The 19675-nt window shown below is 51.0% G+C and overlaps 9 protein-coding genes across 9 annotated transcripts; 6 read left to right on the plus strand and 3 right to left on the minus strand.

Moving 5' to 3' along the window:
• Window positions 1-1179: 1179 nt before the first annotated feature.
• On the plus strand, window positions 1180-1794 carry K460DRAFT_353292 (uncharacterized protein; the record flags this gene model as incomplete). Its single annotated transcript, XM_040931706.1, has 1 exon — window positions 1180-1794. One exon carries the CDS (start codon window positions 1180-1182, stop codon window positions 1792-1794), a length of 615 nt encoding a protein of 204 aa, XP_040790854.1.
• A 1837-nt stretch (window positions 1795-3631) lies between these two features.
• Window positions 3632-4210, plus strand: K460DRAFT_403585 (uncharacterized protein; the record flags this gene model as incomplete). Its single annotated transcript, XM_040936645.1, has 2 exons — window positions 3632-3664; window positions 3722-4210. 2 exons carry the CDS (start codon window positions 3632-3634, stop codon window positions 4208-4210), a joined length of 522 nt encoding a protein of 173 aa, XP_040790855.1.
• Window positions 4211-6181: 1971 nt separating this feature from the next.
• On the minus strand, window positions 6182-7569 carry K460DRAFT_393400 (uncharacterized protein). The gene is made up of 2 exons (XM_040935937.1): window positions 6852-7569; window positions 6182-6796 (listed from the first exon to the last, which is right to left on the minus strand). Exons 1-2 carry the CDS (start codon window positions 7344-7346, stop codon window positions 6596-6598), a joined length of 696 nt encoding a protein of 231 aa, XP_040790856.1. The 5' UTR covers window positions 7347-7569; the 3' UTR covers window positions 6182-6595.
• Window positions 7570-8039: 470 nt separating this feature from the next.
• On the plus strand, window positions 8040-8372 carry K460DRAFT_403587 (uncharacterized protein; the record flags this gene model as incomplete). Its single annotated transcript, XM_040936646.1, has 1 exon — window positions 8040-8372. The coding sequence occupies one exon, from the start codon at window positions 8040-8042 to the stop codon at window positions 8370-8372; it is 333 nt and encodes a 110-aa protein (XP_040790857.1).
• A 957-nt stretch (window positions 8373-9329) lies between these two features.
• On the plus strand, window positions 9330-9656 carry K460DRAFT_403588 (uncharacterized protein; the record flags this gene model as incomplete). Its single annotated transcript, XM_040936647.1, has 1 exon — window positions 9330-9656. One exon carries the CDS (start codon window positions 9330-9332, stop codon window positions 9654-9656), a length of 327 nt encoding a protein of 108 aa, XP_040790858.1.
• Window positions 9657-10046: 390 nt separating this feature from the next.
• K460DRAFT_275845 (uncharacterized protein) lies at window positions 10047-10262 on the plus strand (the record flags this gene model as incomplete). The annotated part of the gene is made up of 1 exon (XM_040928071.1): window positions 10047-10262. A coding segment is annotated over one exon (216 nt), but the record flags the coding sequence as incomplete, so codon positions are not given.
• Window positions 10263-11115: 853 nt separating this feature from the next.
• Window positions 11116-13914, minus strand: K460DRAFT_260932 (uncharacterized protein; the record flags this gene model as incomplete). The annotated part of the gene is made up of 2 exons (XM_040927461.1): window positions 11116-13553; window positions 13611-13914. Coding segments are annotated over 2 exons (2742 nt in total), but the record flags the coding sequence as incomplete, so codon positions are not given.
• Window positions 13915-15746: 1832 nt separating this feature from the next.
• K460DRAFT_375173 (ubiquinone biosynthesis protein COQ9) lies at window positions 15747-16563 on the minus strand (the record flags this gene model as incomplete). Its single annotated transcript, XM_040934739.1, has 2 exons — window positions 15747-16079; window positions 16129-16563. The coding sequence occupies 2 exons, from the start codon at window positions 16561-16563 to the stop codon at window positions 15747-15749; spliced, it is 768 nt and encodes a 255-aa protein (XP_040790861.1).
• A 474-nt stretch (window positions 16564-17037) lies between these two features.
• On the plus strand, window positions 17038-18667 carry K460DRAFT_375174 (WD repeat-containing protein; the record flags this gene model as incomplete). Its single annotated transcript, XM_040934740.1, has 2 exons — window positions 17038-18389; window positions 18448-18667. 2 exons carry the CDS (start codon window positions 17038-17040, stop codon window positions 18665-18667), a joined length of 1572 nt encoding a protein of 523 aa, XP_040790862.1.
• Between the last annotated feature and the right edge of the window lie 1008 nt (window positions 18668-19675).

The following is a 19675-nucleotide window of genomic DNA, read 5'->3' on the forward strand; positions in this document are numbered from 1 at the left end:
AGTGCAAGACTTGTTCACGCGGAAAGCATGCACAACTGCCTCTAGCTGCAGTCCCCAGAATCCTGTAGTCCAACGAGAGCATGGGGAGGGGAAAGCCATGGGGCGACTAAACCAGCAGACCAGCGCTGAACCTCGTCGTTTATTATCTGGGATATATCGGAGAGGCGAATGACCGAGATGGGTCTCGTTGGTGCACAGCTTCGAAGAGTCGAAATTTGCAGCCGTGCTGCTCTCCTGGATGACCCGTTTCAGCGCTGGACAGTGACGAGAAGAGCCCCCGCGCCCCAAGATTACGCCCGTGCGAACAAAGGAGAAGGCCAAAAAAAAGCTCTCGAGCGTGCTGGGCCACATTGAAAGGGGGCACATGCGGGTTCCTGCATCGAGCATCTGGACCTGCGACTAAATTCTTTAGTGGCGAGCCGACATGCCGACAGCACATCATGCCCTCACCGTAGCTTTGTGATGTCGGCCGCAGCGTTGCGGCGAATAACCGTCTGAGGTCTTTGCTCTGGCTATTCGAAGCATACACACGTAGGAACAAGTCCGACTGAAGGTAAGACGGCTTTCAGCTGTCCTCAGCTGGAGTTCCCAGGCGGCTCTCTACCAGACGTCAGCCCCCCCTCTTTGGTTGGCCGGAATGACTCAATTGCTGGGCCCGCAATGCCTCTGGCAAATAGTAAACGTCTAATTTCGCATCAATAGGGCGCCGCCAGGAGCAATCGCATGAGTGTAGTTAGCGTACACCCCGGAAATAGCATGTGGTGCATTGATCGCGACGTCTTTGTTCGAGATCTAAATAACGCGTCGGGCAATACGGGATTCTTGCACTCCTCCCACGTTAATAATTCCCACAAATGGTTATTATCTCCGTACTATTACTATTGAAACTTTGACATTAAAGGAGGGCTTACTAGGGGCTTGTGAAGCGAAACTGATCTCTCTGCGACGACACTAACGGCGCGACCTCTTTTCATTTTTCCTTGTCCCGAAGTGATCCCGGCAAGCATGAGCACCTGCGATGCTGCGCTCGCCTTCTCGTCTTTCACAACATCACCTCACCTCACCTCACCTACACATACCTACCGAGCATTCCAAATTTCCTAGTCCTCTAGACCTGCGCGGTGTCTTTCGAATCAGACTTTAAGAAGCTTCTTGTAATGCAGCGTATACTGTAGAAACATGCCTTCAACCAGGTCGCCCCCCGGATTGCCAAAAGCATGGCCGGGCAATATCATATATCTGCATGCTCCTTCGTACTCCAAAAAGCTCAATGCAGTCAAGATCAAGGCATTGGTCTTGTCCAAATCAGAGTTACCTCCTGACGCACAGGTCTACAAGACTAGTAGCCCGTCTACAAATGTCAAGATTACGCCAATAACAGACTTTGTCCACCCCGCACATGGCCAGAATGGGCTCTTTGCTAACCAGCATCTCCCACCAGACGCATTCATACTACCATATCTAGGCTATGTCCACGATCAAACTGACACAGACGAAACGTCCGACTATGACCTATCTCTAGATCGCGAATTGGGCATTGGTGTCGACGCCACCAAGATGGGAAACGAGTCGAGGTTTATCAATGATTTTCGAGGTGTATCTACAGCACCAAACGCCGAGTTCCGCGACATCTACGTGGATTCAGGGAATGGGAAGGTGGAGAAGAGAGTGGGAGTGTTTGTCGTAAGCGCTGGCAAGAGTGGGAAACGAGCGAAAGGCATCGGGCGTGGTCAGGAGATGCTCGTCAGCTACGGAAAGGGATTTTGGACCGAGCGACAAAATGCTGAGAGATAAAGGACTTGCCCTACCATGGCCTACCATTCTTCATTTGATCTCAGTCAATACAGCACTGGTCTTCACTACTGTCAAATCTTGGCGGACTTTGGTGTCCTGGGCATTCCACTTATCGCTGTGTATTTCGACCTACGCCATGAACACTTCGAGTGCGCACAAGTTCCCCTCCAACACGATACCAAATCACGCGATCCTCTACGCCCGCTAGTCTACACAATGCGTCGCTGGCAGATATAGGCAGGATATTGTTATCTGTGCTTTCCCATTCAACCGCCAGTCGCACTACGAATCGCAATTCATGTAGTATTCGTGTCAACATCAGGTTTCTACACCCGAAATGTGCCGCATCCGCCTTGGCCTTGGCTCACAACAGGGGGTTTACTCGTAGATGTCATGGTTATACCACAGAACTTGCTGGGTCCTTTCTTCACACCGTGCATCATGCCAGGCCGGAGAAGCAGAAGCGAATTTTGCCATGTCGCTTTCGCTTGGAGATGTTCCTGATCGCTTTGGCATAGGTCTACCGGGCGCATATCGCTCAAGCAGCAACATGCTGGTTTCTTGTCTTGTGCAGGGTGTATGACGTCCCTTGTAGGGCGAAGGATTCGCACTCTGTTCTAGAAGATATTGTACGACAATCTGACACGCTGGAATTGATGATCGGAACATGAAACAGCCTATTGTGGCATCGCCTCGAGTTCGAGGCATGCATAGGACGTCAATTCGGCTGCGACCCGACCACACGTGGAATTCAGCCACGTAATGAGGCTTCGAAACCTGATTATGCATTCCGCGGACCCTTATGATCTGCAAGCATGGCGATCAGAGGAGGGACTTGTTTCCGTCCATGGATCGGGCATAAAGCTGGTCAGAGTCAGCATGGGGGCCATGGGTGACGTCGAATGTAGTGAATCCCGTCTATAGGGCACAGAAGCATTTTCCATGTGTGGCAGAAGGGAATAGATTTGTTTCAGCCACACGTCATTGTTTGCTCATTGCGTGGCGGCCTGACGGTGGGTGGACTTTCTCCATAATTTGTGGAGTTTCTTTGTGGTCGAGACTTGTGATGGAAAATAACAAAATTCCATCTCGAAGCCAAAGGCAGACCAGCCGGTCCCGGACGCAGGTACGGCGCGCTATCACAGCCTACTAACAACGACCAGGGACAGAGCCTTGGTTGCAGGTTGTGATGAGGAGGAGCTTTGAAATGGCGGATCGCGATTGTGACCAGCGGTGACGTTATGGCTTGGCGCCTCTCTCCGAGCAAGCTGATCAAGGGAGCATGCATACACCAATTACAACACGCGACCCGCTCACCTGTCCCAGCCTGTTCCAGGCAGTCCCAGCAAGATTTCATGAAAACTGTCCGAGCACAATAATTAATCGCGAACGGACGCAACCGCCCTGAATCCCGACGGGGCCTTGCGGATTCGCGTCGCGTCATGGCGTTTTGGGGTCTGGAAAATGCGCATCGCATGACAGGCGACTTAAGTATCGAGGCATCCCCCTGAGCTGGGCGGCCATGTCATCCATCCAAGTATCTCAACCAGTTACCATTACCTACCACTATCCTGCAGCTTGCGTGTTCTTGCAGCATTACCACGGCCTGAGATCACCCTATCACCATCACCCCACTTAAGTTGACGCATCACACAAACTTCTGCACACTCCGCTTCTAGAATTGGGCCCCTCGTTTTGGAAGGATAACGCCCCAAACCTCTTGGCACTACCTGCAGTTATCAAAGCCGACATCCCCCTCCCAGGTGGACGTCGAACTTACAATCAAACTTGCTTGAAACACCAACTCAAAGCACACAACCAGTCACAATAGTACACTATGGCTCCAATGTCCAGGCCCACTTTGATCAGGGTGAGCAACTCTATTGAACCTCCTACTCTACTATCACATGCTAACATTCCCGTTTAGAACGAGTCGATGCAAAAGTACATGCTGCTGTCAGCCCAGAAGGAAGCTCTACAACGACGAATGGCTCTCGAGATTCCCTTCAACAAACCCATGACGGCTGAATCGCCTGAATTCCAGTCCTTGTCATCATCGCCTACCTGGTCCCCCAAATATGCTTCGCCATATCCTCCACCTACCGACCCCATTGCTACCGGATCTAAACCTCGCATGGGTTCACGTAGCAGTATCGATGACACGCACACTGAAGAATCGCACAAGCTCTCCGAGATCAACCAACAGATCGTGGCTACCCTCACTGAGCTACTCAATACCGAGTCAGTGCGATCAGATGATAAAACCCGTGCTTGGATTCAAGAAAGGCTCATGGAGGCGGAACACCAGATACGTCGTGAGAGGCGTCGCCACTCATCCATCGCCGAGCGAGACTTTGCCTCTTCCATTGCGCATTCACTAGAGGTCGGCCTCAACACCTCGAAAACTTGGGCCTAAGTCTCAGACTTCTTCAGAGCCTGTCCACGGGCGGTCACACGGAAAAGCCTCCAACTACGATAATGTGTACTGTACTACTGGCGTTGAGCAGGATATGGCGCAACGGTCCATCTGAGATGAAGTGCTCAAATCAGAAAACGATACCCGATGTAACTATAGCATCAACACTGAGGTGGATGTGGGTGTGTGCTAGGGACCAAATACTTTTTCCAACCAATGTACTTTTAGAACCACGAATGTTACGATTACTACTTATTTGCAATGCGAGACAGAACTACCGCTATCAAACCATGGTTTATGAGATCTAAACCTGCATTGGACTTCTTTTGCACGGCATTAGGCCTTGAGAGTACCGCGGTTGAGACTTATCAAGGAGCAAGGTGCCGGCCGATCCGGGACCCCTGCTATCGGACTATAGATGTCGCATTCGCACGCCACACCCAACCTTTGTTGGCTTCTCTAAAAAATCTCAATAATATTTACCATTCCACCAGTCACATCTCAACTACTATAAACTATAGCTTCATTGCCAAAGAAAAGGCGGGTTCATCGTCGATGTCGACACACCAAAAAACGCGCTTGCCTTTTCAGTCTCACGTAACACCTATCGCACCATCGTCTCCCCCTCCACCAGCACCACACTTGAAAACCTCAACAGATTCCGGCACGACACGCTATTTCTCGGCATAAAACTCAGCCATGGAGTCCAACGGCCTCGATCGCTCAATGAAAGTTTCTGGCTAATCAGCGGTCTGCATGCGGTAAGGGATCGACATGCGACCCCTCACATTCAACGTTCGAGCCCCGCAAAGGGAACAATAAACTGGGGTACGGCTGGGAGCATTAGCTGCATGAGCTGAACATCGAGTAGTACATGCAGGGTCTCCGTTCTGAAAGGTTGAGTGGTGTGATAGTGCCAAGTCTACAGTACTCTAAGACGAGAGTGGTGGACAGATTGCGTGTCGGTAGGGTCGAGGCACTTGCGTGAGGGTGGAGAGATGCGAACGAAGAAGCACCAAATCACCGAACCATCTGGGGCTCGATGCGGGGAAGCACTGCGATACCGCTGTCGAAGCTGAAGCTCTGCCCACTGTCGTTGAAATCGGTATTCAGCAAACGGGTCGGTTCAGGATGACTCGTCTGGGATGCTCTCTCGATCCGACTGTTCCAGCCGGTACATATGACCAATCTCTGCGGTCACAACATGTCCCAAAACAGCCTTGTTGAACAGCTTCGTGAAAAGCGGGGATCTTTGAATCCACCTTCCATTCACTCTTGTGGGGAGAGTTTGCAACTTGGCTAGATCGTGGCTGCAAAGAACGATGATCTCGTCCCATGCCGTCGGAACGTTTGTCTGAATATGTGGTTAAGAGCTACGATGGTATTCCCAACAGGATTCAGATTCCCATCCTTGAGTCGGGCCTTTACTAACCAAAAAGCCGGGAACGCGACGCATGCTAGTGAAGATCTTCAAGTAACCCGGCTTTGATCTACGAGAAAATTCGCACTACTGTCGTGTGCAGACACTGAATTTGAACCTGATGCTCGCTATTTTAGATTTGCCTATCATCCCCCTAGAGAACAAGCATGCTCGACCGCCGTGACTTGTCTTACCCGTCGCAGCTTGCATCGACAATCGATTTTCAGTATGCAGTCCTATGCTCAAATCCAGCCAGCCATCGGTTTAGTAGTCAATTTCGTGTATCGCTTGACTATCTGGGTTTTTTGGATCGCATGAATCACGGATGAGTCATGGTTTTAACCAAGGTGTTCACGAGTGTCAAGTACTGAGTACTGCGTAATAGGTCTTTGCTAAGTGATCTGTCTCATGTCCGTTACTGGTCATTATGGATACGGCAACCGCGCGATCTTTGAAAGTGCAGCGCAATGTCCAGGACATATTAGCTAAACATCCGCTAGCTATCAGCGGCGTGCCGACTACGCGATGCTGCGACTTATTCACGTAATAGAGCCATATCTCATTCTCATCATCATGTCTATCTGTCTTTACACTACTGGAAAGCCGTTGTTGTTTCAGTCTTTCAATTCTCTGTTTATCAAAGCCGCTTCAACCAACACGAGAACTGCGAACATCACATTGAAATTTACTCCCGCTCTCAGGATAAGACCTCGCTCTGGTGCGATTCATGCCGCACTACTTCCCATAGACCTGAGCAGCGTCTTCGTCACTTGAAAGGATGAGCCTAGGTACGATTAGCGAGGGAGATAGGGGCATAACATCACATTGCCGAGAAACTGTTTGACATTCCTAGTTGATTATAGGAAGGTCAATCCGTAGTGCAAACGACACGTCGTCCGCTCGTGGTCTAAGTGATTCAACCCTACGCCTCCATGTAGCTACAAAGCCCTCAAAGCTCATCACGATCAATCTCGACCGTCAGACTGTCCTAAAGTAGCCATATAGGCTTGACACAGAGGCTTGTGTCTAGCCTTCCAGTCCTGTTTCTGACAGTGTTTGGAGCAGTAGTACACGGATTTACATGCTCCACATGCCTTTAGGTCGCTTAATGCGAAGAGTTTGGCGTAACCGTTCTGCACTCTGAATTCGTACGTTGACGTAGGACACTTCAACGAGTTAACCATCTGCAGCAAACCGTTCCACGCTCTTCTATGAACTTACCTTGTCGTTAGGACACGCCATCTCATTTGTATCAGCGCCGCGTAAACGGGTCTCTTTGGCATCACTAAATCGTCCTTGACACTCCTGCACCTGAGCCAACTGTTCGCGAACCAACGCTAACTCATCGCGCGCGCCAGCACCTTCATATATCGTAATACTTTTCCCTATGGCCTCCTCTGCATCCTCAAACCTGCCAACGCGCATGAACCCGGATCCAATCAAGCCCCAGGAGCCGCCGATTGGTACTGATTCGGGTTTGTAGGCGCGCGTGCGGACCTTAAGCATTTCAAAAGCGATTTCGAGGTACGTGTCCCAATCTTCGTCTTCGCCGGCGACCTGGGATTCGTATATGAGCGCAGCTGTCGTCTCATCACATTTGACAGCCTGATCGTAGGTGATGTCGTCTCGAAAATCCGGGTGCATGGCGCTTGCCGCCATGGTTCCTGTGTCGTTGTTGCGGTACTTGAAAGTGTAGTTGGACTTATCACGACTCATGAACGTGTTCTGGATGGCCTTATCTTATCGCTTGGACCCGACCTTCAACGCGTCCCCCAGCCCCCAGCCACCTTCAACGTGTCCTTTTCCTTACCACTACGTCTGAACGAAGCGAATCCTTTACAGCAGTACCTTATAGCCTGAGGCACTTGGCGGCTGCGCGGGGACCCATGGGGCGTCTGGCGAAGTTAATCTAGGTTGGTGGTGTCAGTCATGTGACATTCACCTCGACTGTTCTTTCTATTCCTGCTGGAGGATTTCCAAAGCGCCTGTGCCCTAGTTGGGCTATCGCTGGTTTCTGTGAAAGTACTTTGAGTGCGGAGATGTTTGTGATCACATTGATTCTTCCAGGATAGGTCGAGTATTCCTGCTGGAATGTATCATTGAAACTCAAAGCATCAAACACAGCTAGAGTATCTTTTTGTCCAGGTTATGCACGCACTTTGGAAGAGGCTATGTTCCTATGCGCCGGATTACTTGCAGGCAAGCTGCATATTCTCCATCCTTGAAGGCTGAGGCCGAATAGAATCATGGGAGCCGTTGCCCCACCTCTCCTCCAGTTCACAGCTATCAACGTTCTAGCCAAGTAAGAACTATACGCTATATCTCTTCGTCGACGTGCGCAACTGGGACATCGACCGTTCTCTTTCCAAATATCGTCCATGCTATTCGCTGGTATGAGCAAAGCATCCCATGGCGCAGCAAGGTTACGAAGAGGATCTCTTGCGACAGTGGTTCCCGGTTCCCACCAAAGACTCAGGCAACCCTTTCACTGAGAACGATATCCGTGTGATTGCGGATGCCTTGAAGCGCAGCTCGCGGGAGAGATGGAGCCGCATTCCAAGGATCTATAGTGTCCTCAAAAGAATCGGACAGTTACACGCAGTTGATGCATTCGTTGACGATGGTACCACAGATGCAGCCTTCACGTTCTCCAAAAACACCATGCCCGAAGCGTTACAAGATCACTCCGCACGACTCCAATTCCTCGACCTACGACACCGCGCTACTGCGCGCCTGAGGTGATGGCATACGCTGAGCGCAACACCTTGTCTGACATTTTTAACGTCCTTCCATCTGCAATAGATTCTGTACCGAATCTTAGAGCATTGAATCCTCATCAACCAAAGACGCAACAAGCATGGGCACAGGACGTGATAAGACTACGATGCTGAGCATTTAAATCCCTTCTGTGGTAATCACTGATGCTGCTATTCCCCCTCGGCCATATGTTGAGGATGAAAGCACGTCATTGGCCCGGGAAATACCTACGCCTTCAGTGGCTTCCCACTCTCTTGTAATGACGGAAGACGAGAGTGAAGGAAGAGACGAATCCGCTTTCTGAATTCCAAGAAGAAGTTTGGTAACCCAGCTGAAGCAACATTTACCACACACAGGTATGAACCAACGAGACCTATATCTGCTTTCACCTTCGGTGCATCTCCCGGTAAAGTCGAAGAATCGCATTACTCAACATGGTTTGGCTCTCAAGTTGAGTGTGTCGTTTGCAAGAGGCCTATAGGCCAGGTGGGCGGCTTTAAGAAATCTCCATATTCTCACTAGATTAGCAAAGAGTGCTACTCTGGTTCAATGCCGCACAGAGGCGACAAATTCCCCATTTGTATAGAAGTCAGCCCAACTCAACAAGCAAATCGGCAATTCGCTCCTACTCGGTTCCAAAGAGAATTGGGAGGACTGAAGAAGCATAGGCGACCAACAACCACGTTCCATGAGCGATCTTTCGAACGTTCCGCTCAGCCCGGGTCAACCGACGAAAACATTCATCCGGAAGGCAGATGGCCGCCAACGAAGCCAGCTGATATGCTGTCACATGGGAGATATTTCTTGGTATCATCCGATGGACGCTGCTTCATAATAACCCGGCCATCAGAACCGGCTCACGTTTAAAACCGGCCAACGTCATCATTCTCAAGGGGTAGCAATTTGAGACCGGATGACACTAGTTCCAGTCAAATCAAGACCATGGTGCGCGGTGTTTTTGGCACAACTTTGATCGATTCTGACGAAGCCACGGCACGTAAGAAGAATGAATACACCGGTCGACCTGTAAAGCCAGAGGAAACCTTGAATTCCAAACTGCACTCTCGAGATACAAATCCTGATCATAACAAAGCAAATGGCAGGAAAGGCCGAAAGCGCGAACAATTTACTTTTGCGTATTGGGAGTCGTCCGAAAATGAGAAAGCACGCTATGAGGCAGAGTATAAAAGACGCGAGGGACGGAAGATACGTGATGCACAAGATGAGACCCGGAGACGGGCTGCTCAAGCCAGGCGGAAGACTGGCTGACGGACGAAGAAGACATGGGTGAAGACACAAGTTCTCCGACCCGAGCATCCCGCGTGGATCACGAGGAATTAAGGTACTACGACTCCATGCAGGGAGAGATTGGTAGTAGCCGAACAAGCTCTCCGATCCAATCTCCCCTTGCGGAATCCGAGGAATTAGAAAGCGGAAGTGACCACGACTCTCTACCGGGAGAGGTTGGTAGCTGAACAACAAGCTCTCGGACCCGACCATGGCACGATTATCCCGAGGTGACTGAGTGGTGGGAGACTTAGGAAGCCCAGAAAACATTTCTGGTCTTCTTTTCAGCAATTGGATGAACGAAGCCTTGGTATTAGAGGAGGTAGAGCTCTGCAACAATGACTAACCTTAGGGTTGTTGTCAATTTTAGATGAGAATATATATTATACAATACTTGCTCAAGACACATACGACCATAGGATTCTGAATTCAGCGCTTCCCGTTCGCTCAGCGGTACTTAAGCAGAATACCGGCGGATTAGTAGTTAGGTGGGTGACCACTAGCGAATCCCCGCTGTTGTATGTTTTTGCTCTAATTTCTCCTTTTCTCTATAACGCTACGCCTCTTTTTGTTTGTACTCGCCCTTGACTCCTTGCCCAACGCTGGTCCGTTTCCGCTATCGGAAGCCTGAGCCTGTTCTCTATAACCTTAGGTCGATTTACTCCAAGTTTGAAAGTATATCCATATATAATTCCGTTCCACAGCCTCCAGCACCCGTATACAATTCCTAATATAGAACCAACAAGCGCCCAGACACAGAATAGAGTCATGTAGTTCCGAACTGCCGGCATAACGAGTTCTACAGGTGATCCTACCATGCAATATTCTATACCATATGATTGTATACATTTACCCGAAGACAGACTTCTATGTGGTGAACTTGTGAAGGTGATCATAATCAACAAAGGAATCTGAATATTGACCGAGAGCAGCACAGTACAGACGAGGTGTTGTCCTTACGAGGAACGAGAAAGTATCGAAAAGAATACATTGAGGTTAAGTTTGTGGCGGGTCCATGTTCGTCGCCGATGTGCAAATGGGCAATGAGAACGAACAAGCAACGCATAAGCAACTCAAACAATGTGAAACAATGTGGGTATATCGTCAAAGTTCCAACGCCATGCTATGCAATTCCATAAAGACATCCACTCATGCCGATGACAACTGAATGGACAGATATAGCCACAACACATGCTAAACGAAGTACTTATTGCCCATTCAGTTTCTGGCTCTTTGACCCTTTGTCAGGCTGCGATACTGTAGTGACAGAATCACTCGTTCTTGCCCTCTTCAGCTTCTTCGCACGGGACGATATACTACCACTCGTTGCGCTCTGCTGCCATGCGTCCCCTTCATGACTAAGCGCAACAGCGCCATCTCCAGGTTTTTGATCAATAGGACTATTGAACCCGCTACCACCACCTGCCGTAGCCGCCGAACTACCCGCTGGAATCGCCTCTACGAGACGATCCGCCAAGGCGGCATCATACTCACGCTCGGATGCGCGAACAGTCTTGGGGTCGAGTTGACGGGCTGTGGCGAGGAAGTCGACGCTGCCATCACTTTCGTCTGAATAATCTGATTCGTCTGCTTCCTCAGCTTCATCCGGGTTGCCTACGGCGGCCAGAGGGATGTTGAGTAGTTGGAAAGTGGTGTCTGGAATTTCATCGGACTCGGAGTCTGCTGTGGATGATGTGTCAGAATCAAGGTCCGAGTCGAGGCCCGAGTCAAGATCGGAATCTACGTCTTCTGATGTCGAGTCGAAAGGCAAAAAGGAGGCGGGCGGGAGCGTAGAGCTGGGCAGAGACGTCCGTGATGCGGATAAAATTTCTTCTTTGATGAAGCGTTGTGGCGAACAGGCGGAAGATGAGTCTTGATCTTCAGCAGAAGGTCGTTTAGTCAGAACATCGTAGATCTTCTTCGGATAGAAACTAGACCTGCGAGGGCGAACAGCTCCCGACGATGCAGTCTGTACCTGCGAACGCCGCACAGAAATTGAAAAATTGTCCTCTGGTTGCACTCCGCCCAACCCTGAGGCTTCAAAATCCACTACATCTGGACTATTATTGCCGCTGTCATTCTTCAACGAGTCGGGCGAGAACCCGAAATCTTCACTACTCGAGACTGCACGCGAACCGTTGATAGAATCAAGGTCCATTGAGGAGGCATCAAGAGGACCTCTGAGGTCGGAGATTTCAGACATTCGTTGAATCGACGATCGTACATCTGATTCAGTACCGAGAGGATGACTCGTAATAGTCTTGTATGCCCCTGGTTTGGCGTGTGAGACGCCAAGACGATCGCCGCTAAGGTCGGTACAGAACTTGGCATTGGTATAGAAGATGATCGGGCCATCATCGCGTCTTGGTTTCAACGAAGAGCTTTGCAAAGCGAAGCTGCCAAAGCCCGAAGAATTGCCGTTTCTTCGTGGCTGCGAGTTGCCAGAGGATTCGGCATCAAAGCCATAGTAATCCTCATCCTCCTCAGAGTCTTCGTTGTGAATGAAAAGTGGCTTATAGCTGAACTTGTGTTGGTCTTTCTCCTTTTTGACGCTCGCTAATTTTCGCGCTCGTTGCTCCGAATGGGCTTGTACTTCGCTATTTGCCTCACGCGACCCAGAGCCGGGTATGATGTCTGAAGGTGAAGTGCCACTGTGGTGTTCAGAAGAGCTCTCCCCACTGTGCTTAGTGACATCGAAACCGCCTTTCCAGCGAATCTTCCGTCCATCGCGGGAGATTTCCAAGTGGCTGCTATACTCATGCAGTGCATCCTTCACGAACTCCGGGGTCACATTGAGCGTGTGCAGTTGGGCCATGTTGATGAGAAGGTTGAGATAGAGCCAACCTTGTCCGTCCATCGGCGCTTCTCCGGACACCATGTCTGGCGGCAAGAAGCCGAGATGCCGAATATAATCCATATTTTCGACAGAAACTTGTGCTCGATAAAGATCCAGATCCAAAGGTCTTGTTGGTCGTTGGTCGGGTGAACGGCCTGACCCCACGAAGTCTTCGCCTGTGTATAAAGTAGGACGAGAACCAGGAATTGCCACGCTTTGGTTTGCAGAATCTTCTCCGTTCACCTCCTCCGTCATGATGCGGGCCTCGCGCAGCCCTTCCGGTCGAAGTTGCTTTCCACCCGCTTCCCTCTCTTCTCGATCCGCCGTAGCTGCCGATTGTGCAACCTCCTCCTGCTGCAAAGGCTGTTGATGGTTTCCGGACGCTGATCGCTTCCCTGCGAAGATTTGTTCGAGCCGCCGTGCCACTAACTTCTTCTTCGACTTGTCTGTCATGGGCGCAGTCTTCTGCGAGAGTAAGTTTAGGGGAATGTCGTGGAGGTATGATTGAATGTTCTCCTGCTGGCGGTTATATTGCGATTTGCTCACTTTGCGACGGTCATTGTGTTGATTCGATAGCACAGATGAGTTCTGACCAGATGCAGACAATGAAGCGTATCCAGACTCGGCAAATCGAGATGTCGACGAGACAGTGTGCTGTGGTTCGAGAGCAGACGCATACGACAAGACCGGTGGATAGCCACTGCTTGCACCGTCATCGAGTTCGGTAGCGAACTTGCGAAGAGTCTCTTCCAGCTCCTTCTTCTTGTGATCGGGCAGGCCATGAAACTTGACTTCGAACAACTTCTCTTCTTGGAGGTGAGCATCGTATAGCTTCTCATACTTTTTGAGTTTCTGCTTGAGCTTTTTATTGGCAACCGTCAAATCATCGATGACGCTCCGAAACTCCTCCGTGCTGCTACCATCGGTGCCGAAGCGTGCCAGAGTAGGGCGGTATGGGATCGCGGAGTGTGCATGCGTATATTGAGATGTATCGGGCGGAGTCTCTGACGAGGAAGAGTTCCGGAGGAAGAACGGTGGATCATCTACGAATGAATGTTTAGTATTCATGCCGATGCCGGAGCGCTGGGGATACCACTCACTGTCGACAAATGAGGCATCGTTCTGTTTGGCGTTGTTATTCGTTGTCTCGAACCATCCTCCAGCGTCGCTGCTTTCTCCCGAGCTGATCTTGTTCGACAGGACGATTGGAGAGACACTTGAAGATGGGTAGGCCTTGTCGGTGGCAGGGTTGTGCGTATTCAGCTGGTGTTTGATGGCCCCTTTCGAGCTGGCACCGGACGTGGACAGACTGTGCCGAAGGGAAACCGACTTGTGGGGTGGTGGGCGACGTGGGTGTTGTTGGACAGACGTAGAGGAGGGTATGGTTCCTGGAGGGTCGTTCATGGTCGCTCAATGGAGGCTGATAGGCTATGGGTAAAGAACATGCCCCATGTGCGCAGCACGGCCGATCTCACTGTACTGTTGGCTCTAATACGTAAATCTTGAACGCTTGCTCAGGTCCCAACCTGTCTTAAACTGGCAGAAAGTCCAGGTATCTGGTTGCAGCAGACAGTTGTTGAGGCTCAAGTATGGTCAGACGGGTCCGCGGACGCTGTCTTTACGGTGATGTTGGTTGTGAGATGCTGTTTCTGGAGTGTGGAGGGGTGGGTGGGTGGGCAGAGGTAGCGAGGCTGGTAGAGGAAGGATCCGAGTATAGCGCCCGGGCGACGAGGATGGGGGCATTTTGAGCGTCGAGTCCATGGTGAGTATTGATCTTTGCCGTGGGCAGGGCTGTCGATGTGGTCCATTGCCACGATGCCAAGAACTGCTGTGAGGATCGGGGTGCGTGCGTGCGTGCGTGCCCTGAGGCAGGCGCGGACATGGTGCGGGGCCAGACCGTGCTAGCATCCGCACCGCATCGTCGATGAGCCTCTGTCTCTCACCACCCGTCGCCCGAACGGGCACCATTGGCAAAGGAGTGCCGAAAGGTAGCCCCTGTTCGTGTCCCGATTCCCACCGCAATTGGTGATGATTGTTAACATGCCGAATAGCTTCATGTCCATTAGCCAACCTACGTCCGGTCATCGATATCTGCCCGTCGAAATCGACACAAGTGCCACTACGCGATAGAGAACGCACCCCTCGGCTCTGGACGGAGCCCACCTTTCCGACGCTTCAGTCCCACACACGTCGAAGAGGCCATTATTGCCTGAGCAACACCGTTTTGTCATCGAGTTGCTGGACACTATTTTGGCCGTTAGTGCCTCTCTGCTATGCGGAATTGGCAGCTCATGCAAGCAATACAGCGCTTTAGCGTTTCTGCTGTGCGTCTTAGATCGACTTTAACGTGGCCATCGCTGCTTGTTTTGCTACCAAGAGGGGGCCCTGAAAATTTGAGCCGAAAGAACACGCCCCAATCAGAAATGGGGAGGCTTCATCGGTCGATTGCCTGCAGTGACAATCGCCTCATTATGACGTCCTATTTTGTTCCAGTACTCCGGCATTTTTCTCCGAAAACATATACAGCAAAGAGCCCACTAGGAGAGTGGGCCGAAGCTACATCGTGAGCTTGTTGCGTTTGGACCAAAAGGATTTATAGAGAAATGCTACCAGAAAGCATTCCCAGGCGAACCACGGTAACAACACATGTTGGATCCAGCCTAGCTTTGGGCGCATACCTAGGTAGCACCTTTGTTTCACAATCGTGCTGGGTATGTTGGGCAAAACTGCGCGAGTCGCAGTGGTAATTGGTCTTGTCAGTCATTGGTTATGGACTAGAAGTCCGAACTGATAGCCACCTACATCGCGGAGTCCACCATGTCGTACGATCGTAGATTGAGGCGCGTGGTCAGGAAGCTGAGAGAAGTATGCGAAACTATCACGTGCAATCGCATCTTGCTCGACTTAATGTGTCAACCCCGAGAGTTTCCAGCCGATTTCTCATGGTAGTATGCCGGCAGAATTATACCAGCCACAGCTCTCGTGATTTCATGCCAAGGACTTCATGTTCGATCTTAATCGAGTCTAGCGGTACACTAATCATACAATAATGTCTCGGGAATGGCAATCCACGAATGGTTACCGCCGGCTTTATTCGAAAGGTCGTGGTCGGGTGCATCTAGTCAGGCCATGCAATGTCTCCATTTACATGTCGAGTAGACACGACAGTCCTACCCGATGTGCACTTGAAGAGCGCCGTAATACTTTGCTCGCCGGCTTGCAAGCACTGGTATAGCTCAAATGCGTGCGCCCTTACTCCTGAGCACATTAATGGCAGAATGACCTGTATAATTCAACCATTCACCCAGGCCTCCCAAAAAGCCACCAATTTTCGTCAGGTCCTCTAGCCTATTGTCCAGGAACTGTTCTGTCTCGACAAAATTTGCCGACTTGTCTTGCGTCATGAAAACCTCAGTAGAGGAGTATATCGCGGATAGTGTTGCCCGTTTTGTGTACCAGCTGCTATCGACACTTTGGTCGCCTGAAAGAAACCATATCTCGTCTGCGAGTTTTGCTAATTCGGCGACGGATGGGGCAACGTATGTCGGCTGAGCCATGATTGCAAGCGCCTGCCAAACATCAGTGTTTAGAATCATAGCTTGTTGCATGTTGTTATACCTCCTGCCATCGATGTATAACAGGCTTATTCGCCCGTAACCGCGCCAGTGTCAACGTCCTAACCTTAGCCCCCACACCCATCTTCTTTGTAGCTGCGCCGTCATCCGGGAACTGCACACTGTTCTGTAACGCCAGTCGCTGTGTGACGAGGTGATAGTTGATCAAATCGAACACCCCGCGTGGTAGTAGGTTCGTGGAGACGTCCAGATATCCGGTATCGCGAGCACCGAGCTTCAGTGTGTCTATTGTAAAACCATGGTTCGGTACGTGTGAATATGCGGCGGACAGAATCGCGGCTTCAGCAGGAGGGAACGGTGGCGGTTGGGCGTAGTCGTACGAGTGGTATAGACATTGCTGTCTCCATGCAGCTGCTGGGCGGATTGAGGCAGCTCGAACCGCCCTAAAACTTGAGTTGGCAACTCGAGTAGATGCCATAGTGGTGGATGAGGAGGAGGACGTTAGGATGATGCTACGTGAAGGTCACCGAGTCTCCGCAAATCTGCCAAGACTATCGGACTGTTCGCAGGTCGATGCCGATCAGCGATTCGGTTCGTGCAACACTTGATGCTCATGGGTGGCTGCATGCATAGCTTAAGGCTGCTCGTCCCACATAGGGTGAGTTCGATCGTTGCACCAATGCGATTGAACAGATCCAGATGCTGCAGATGCCTTACACGCTGTCACGTGATGGGCGCGTAGGACGCGTTTGCGCTAGTGGCGGCGCGATTCAGGCTTTCCGTCTCACGTCTGTAGTTGCCTTCAGGTTCACGCTCTCTCGTTGAAGTTCGCCATTATTCGAGTCCCAAATACGACATCACAGCAATACCCATCGACCCGACTCTCCGCGACCGCTACAGACACACAAGTGCTTCGGATCGCATCCGGTAATTCATTACTACCGACTTGATCATGGCGCGTTTGAAGAACGTGGAGCTCAGTGAGTATGAGCTCAAGCGACAAGAGAACATTGCGAAGACGCAGGCGCTGCTGCGAAACCTGGAAATGGAGGCAGCACAGGCCGGGCTGGGCCCTACAGGCAAAGTAAAAGCGCCAGCGTCAACAAAGCCGAGGTCGAAGAAGACTGCGCCCAAGAAGATCAAGCAAGAAGATATCGCGCCCCGGCGGACTTCCTCTCGTCTGAAAGGCATCGAGGCAGACAGCGAGACAGCGAAGCGCAAGGCTGAGGAGGAATTCGTAGCAATAAAGGACGCAGACCGCGCGAAGAGACAGCGAGTCAGCGATGCCTTCGACTTCAGCGACATCGTGGTTGCGGGTAAAGATTGGAACCAGAGTGGGAACTTTTTGTCCAACGTTGGTCCTGCGAATCCGTACGAGCGCACATTCGATTTCGACGACGTGAAAGAGACGACGGACAAGGAGTTGAGAGCGCTGAGAGAGAGAATGAGCGGCTTGCAGCTTTGGGAGGATTTTGAGCCCAACGAGATCAAGATAACACCCGAAAGAATCTACGCTATGGGCCTGCACCCGACGACTGAGAAACCACTAGTCTTCGCGGGCGATAAATTAGGCCACCTTGGTATATGCGATGCTTCGCAACAGGTAGCAGAAGTAAAACAAGAAGACGACGAAGACGCGGATGCCGAAGGACCTACGATTACCACACTAAAGCCACATACTCGGACTATACATACCTTCCAGTTCAGCCCGCACGATTCAAACGCGTTATTTTCCGCGTCATACGACTCGACAGTGCGGAAACTAGACCTGGCCAAGGGTGTGGCAGTCGAGGTCTATGCACCGTCTGATGCGAATGAAGAAGCACCACTATCTGGCATTGAAATCTCGAAAGATGACCCCAACATGTTGTACTTTTCAACGCTGGACGGCCGCTTTGGTATATATGATATGCGCACGCCCTTAGAGAAAGCGGCAGGACTTCAGACTTTCCAATTGTCGGAGAAGAAGATTGGTGGTTTCAGTCTCCACCCACTGCATCCGCATCTCGTAGCCACCGCCTCCTTGGACCGCACTCTGAAGATTTGGGATCTACGCAAGATTAGCGGAAAAGGCGAAAACCGCGCGCCAGCTCTCGTCGGTGAGCATGAAAGCCGACTATCAGTCTCACACGCCGCGTGGAGTTCGGCCGGCCAAGTAGCCACTGCTTCATACGACGACACGATCAAGATTCATGACTTTGGCAATTGTGCAGATTGGAGCGCGGGTACCTCTCTGACTGATTCCGAGATGAAGCCATCGGTTGTCGTTCCTCACAATAACCAAACCGGACGATGGGTTACCATGTACGCTGCCCATGTTTCCTACACAATTCAGATGTGTCAAGCTAACAACCGCGCATAGACTCCGAGCTCAATGGCAGCAGTTTCCTCAAGACGGCCTCCAGCGTTTCTGCATTGGCAATATGAACCGCTTTGTCGACATTTACACTGCCAAAGGGCAGCAATTAGCACAGCTGGGAGGTGACGGTATTACTGCGGTACCGGCTGTGGCCAAGTTCCATCCTACGCTGGACTGGGTCGCAGCGGGTACGGCGAGCGGAAAGCTGTGTCTATGGATGTAACTTTGTTGTGATACTCTGAAGAGCTTCGACACTACTCTAGCCGCCCTCGCACGTGGGTCTATTTTGGATAACCTCTTCACCGCTTCTGAAGCGTAAAGATTATCAACACGGAGCCTCGACGGCGGGCAAGAGATTAATTTCAAGCTACCTATTTACGCATACAAGGAAACTGAACGCGATGCACATTGTCGAAGTTATTGGATAGCGTGGCCGCTATGGCCGATTCGAGGGATATCGGCCTTTCAACAACCGGAGATGTCGTAGTATGCTTTGAGACGCTAGAAGCCCTCGCTCGATAGCATAGTCAACCAAGGTTGCGTTGTTCTCGACCATCGAAGAACCTTGCTGACTTGGGTACTGACATGTGCATTTTTCCATGTCAAAAGCTGCTCAGTCATCGTGGCACAAAGCGTCAGCTCTCGGCAACGCCGTAACTAGCTACTGAGAACCTCGGTGTATTGTAAAATCGCGCGACGTCAACCATAGCAATGAGATTCCTATTTCTAGCGGAACACTAGCAACAGGACCAGGAGCATGAAGATTAAGGTGTGGCACAAGCGGGGACATCGACGTCACTCTCACTTATTGACGACGGTCACACACTATCCTAGAGACCGCCAGCCATGGTTCGTCTTCTGTTCGGGAAGTTCTGAGAACTCGCTCAAGGTTCCTTGTGGCTACAGTGCGGGGAGCACTTTGCATAGCTAGTCGACAAGTAGCAGCGACTCTATGGATACCAATACTCCCAAAATACACACTATATACGTGATACGCCTCGCTTAGGGGTAAAAGGCTCCGAGCGATGCCCATTCAGCCCCGCAAACACGATCTTGTGACCCTGAACACGACATGATCAGCCATGGGCACATCGTGTTCGTGGCTTTAGCTTGGCTCAACGTTGGTGTGGTACATTACGCTGCAACAATGCAACATTCCGGCTGTTCCGTTGTAGGTTCAGAGTCGTCGATAGAGGAGCTTGACTTGTTCTGTGCATGATGATCGCTCGTG

Source organism: Cucurbitaria berberidis, assembly GCF_010015615.1.
Source record: "Cucurbitaria berberidis CBS 394.84 unplaced genomic scaffold K460scaffold_2, whole genome shotgun sequence".
NCBI classification, from domain to species: Eukaryota; Fungi; Ascomycota; class Dothideomycetes; order Pleosporales; family Cucurbitariaceae; genus Cucurbitaria; species Cucurbitaria berberidis.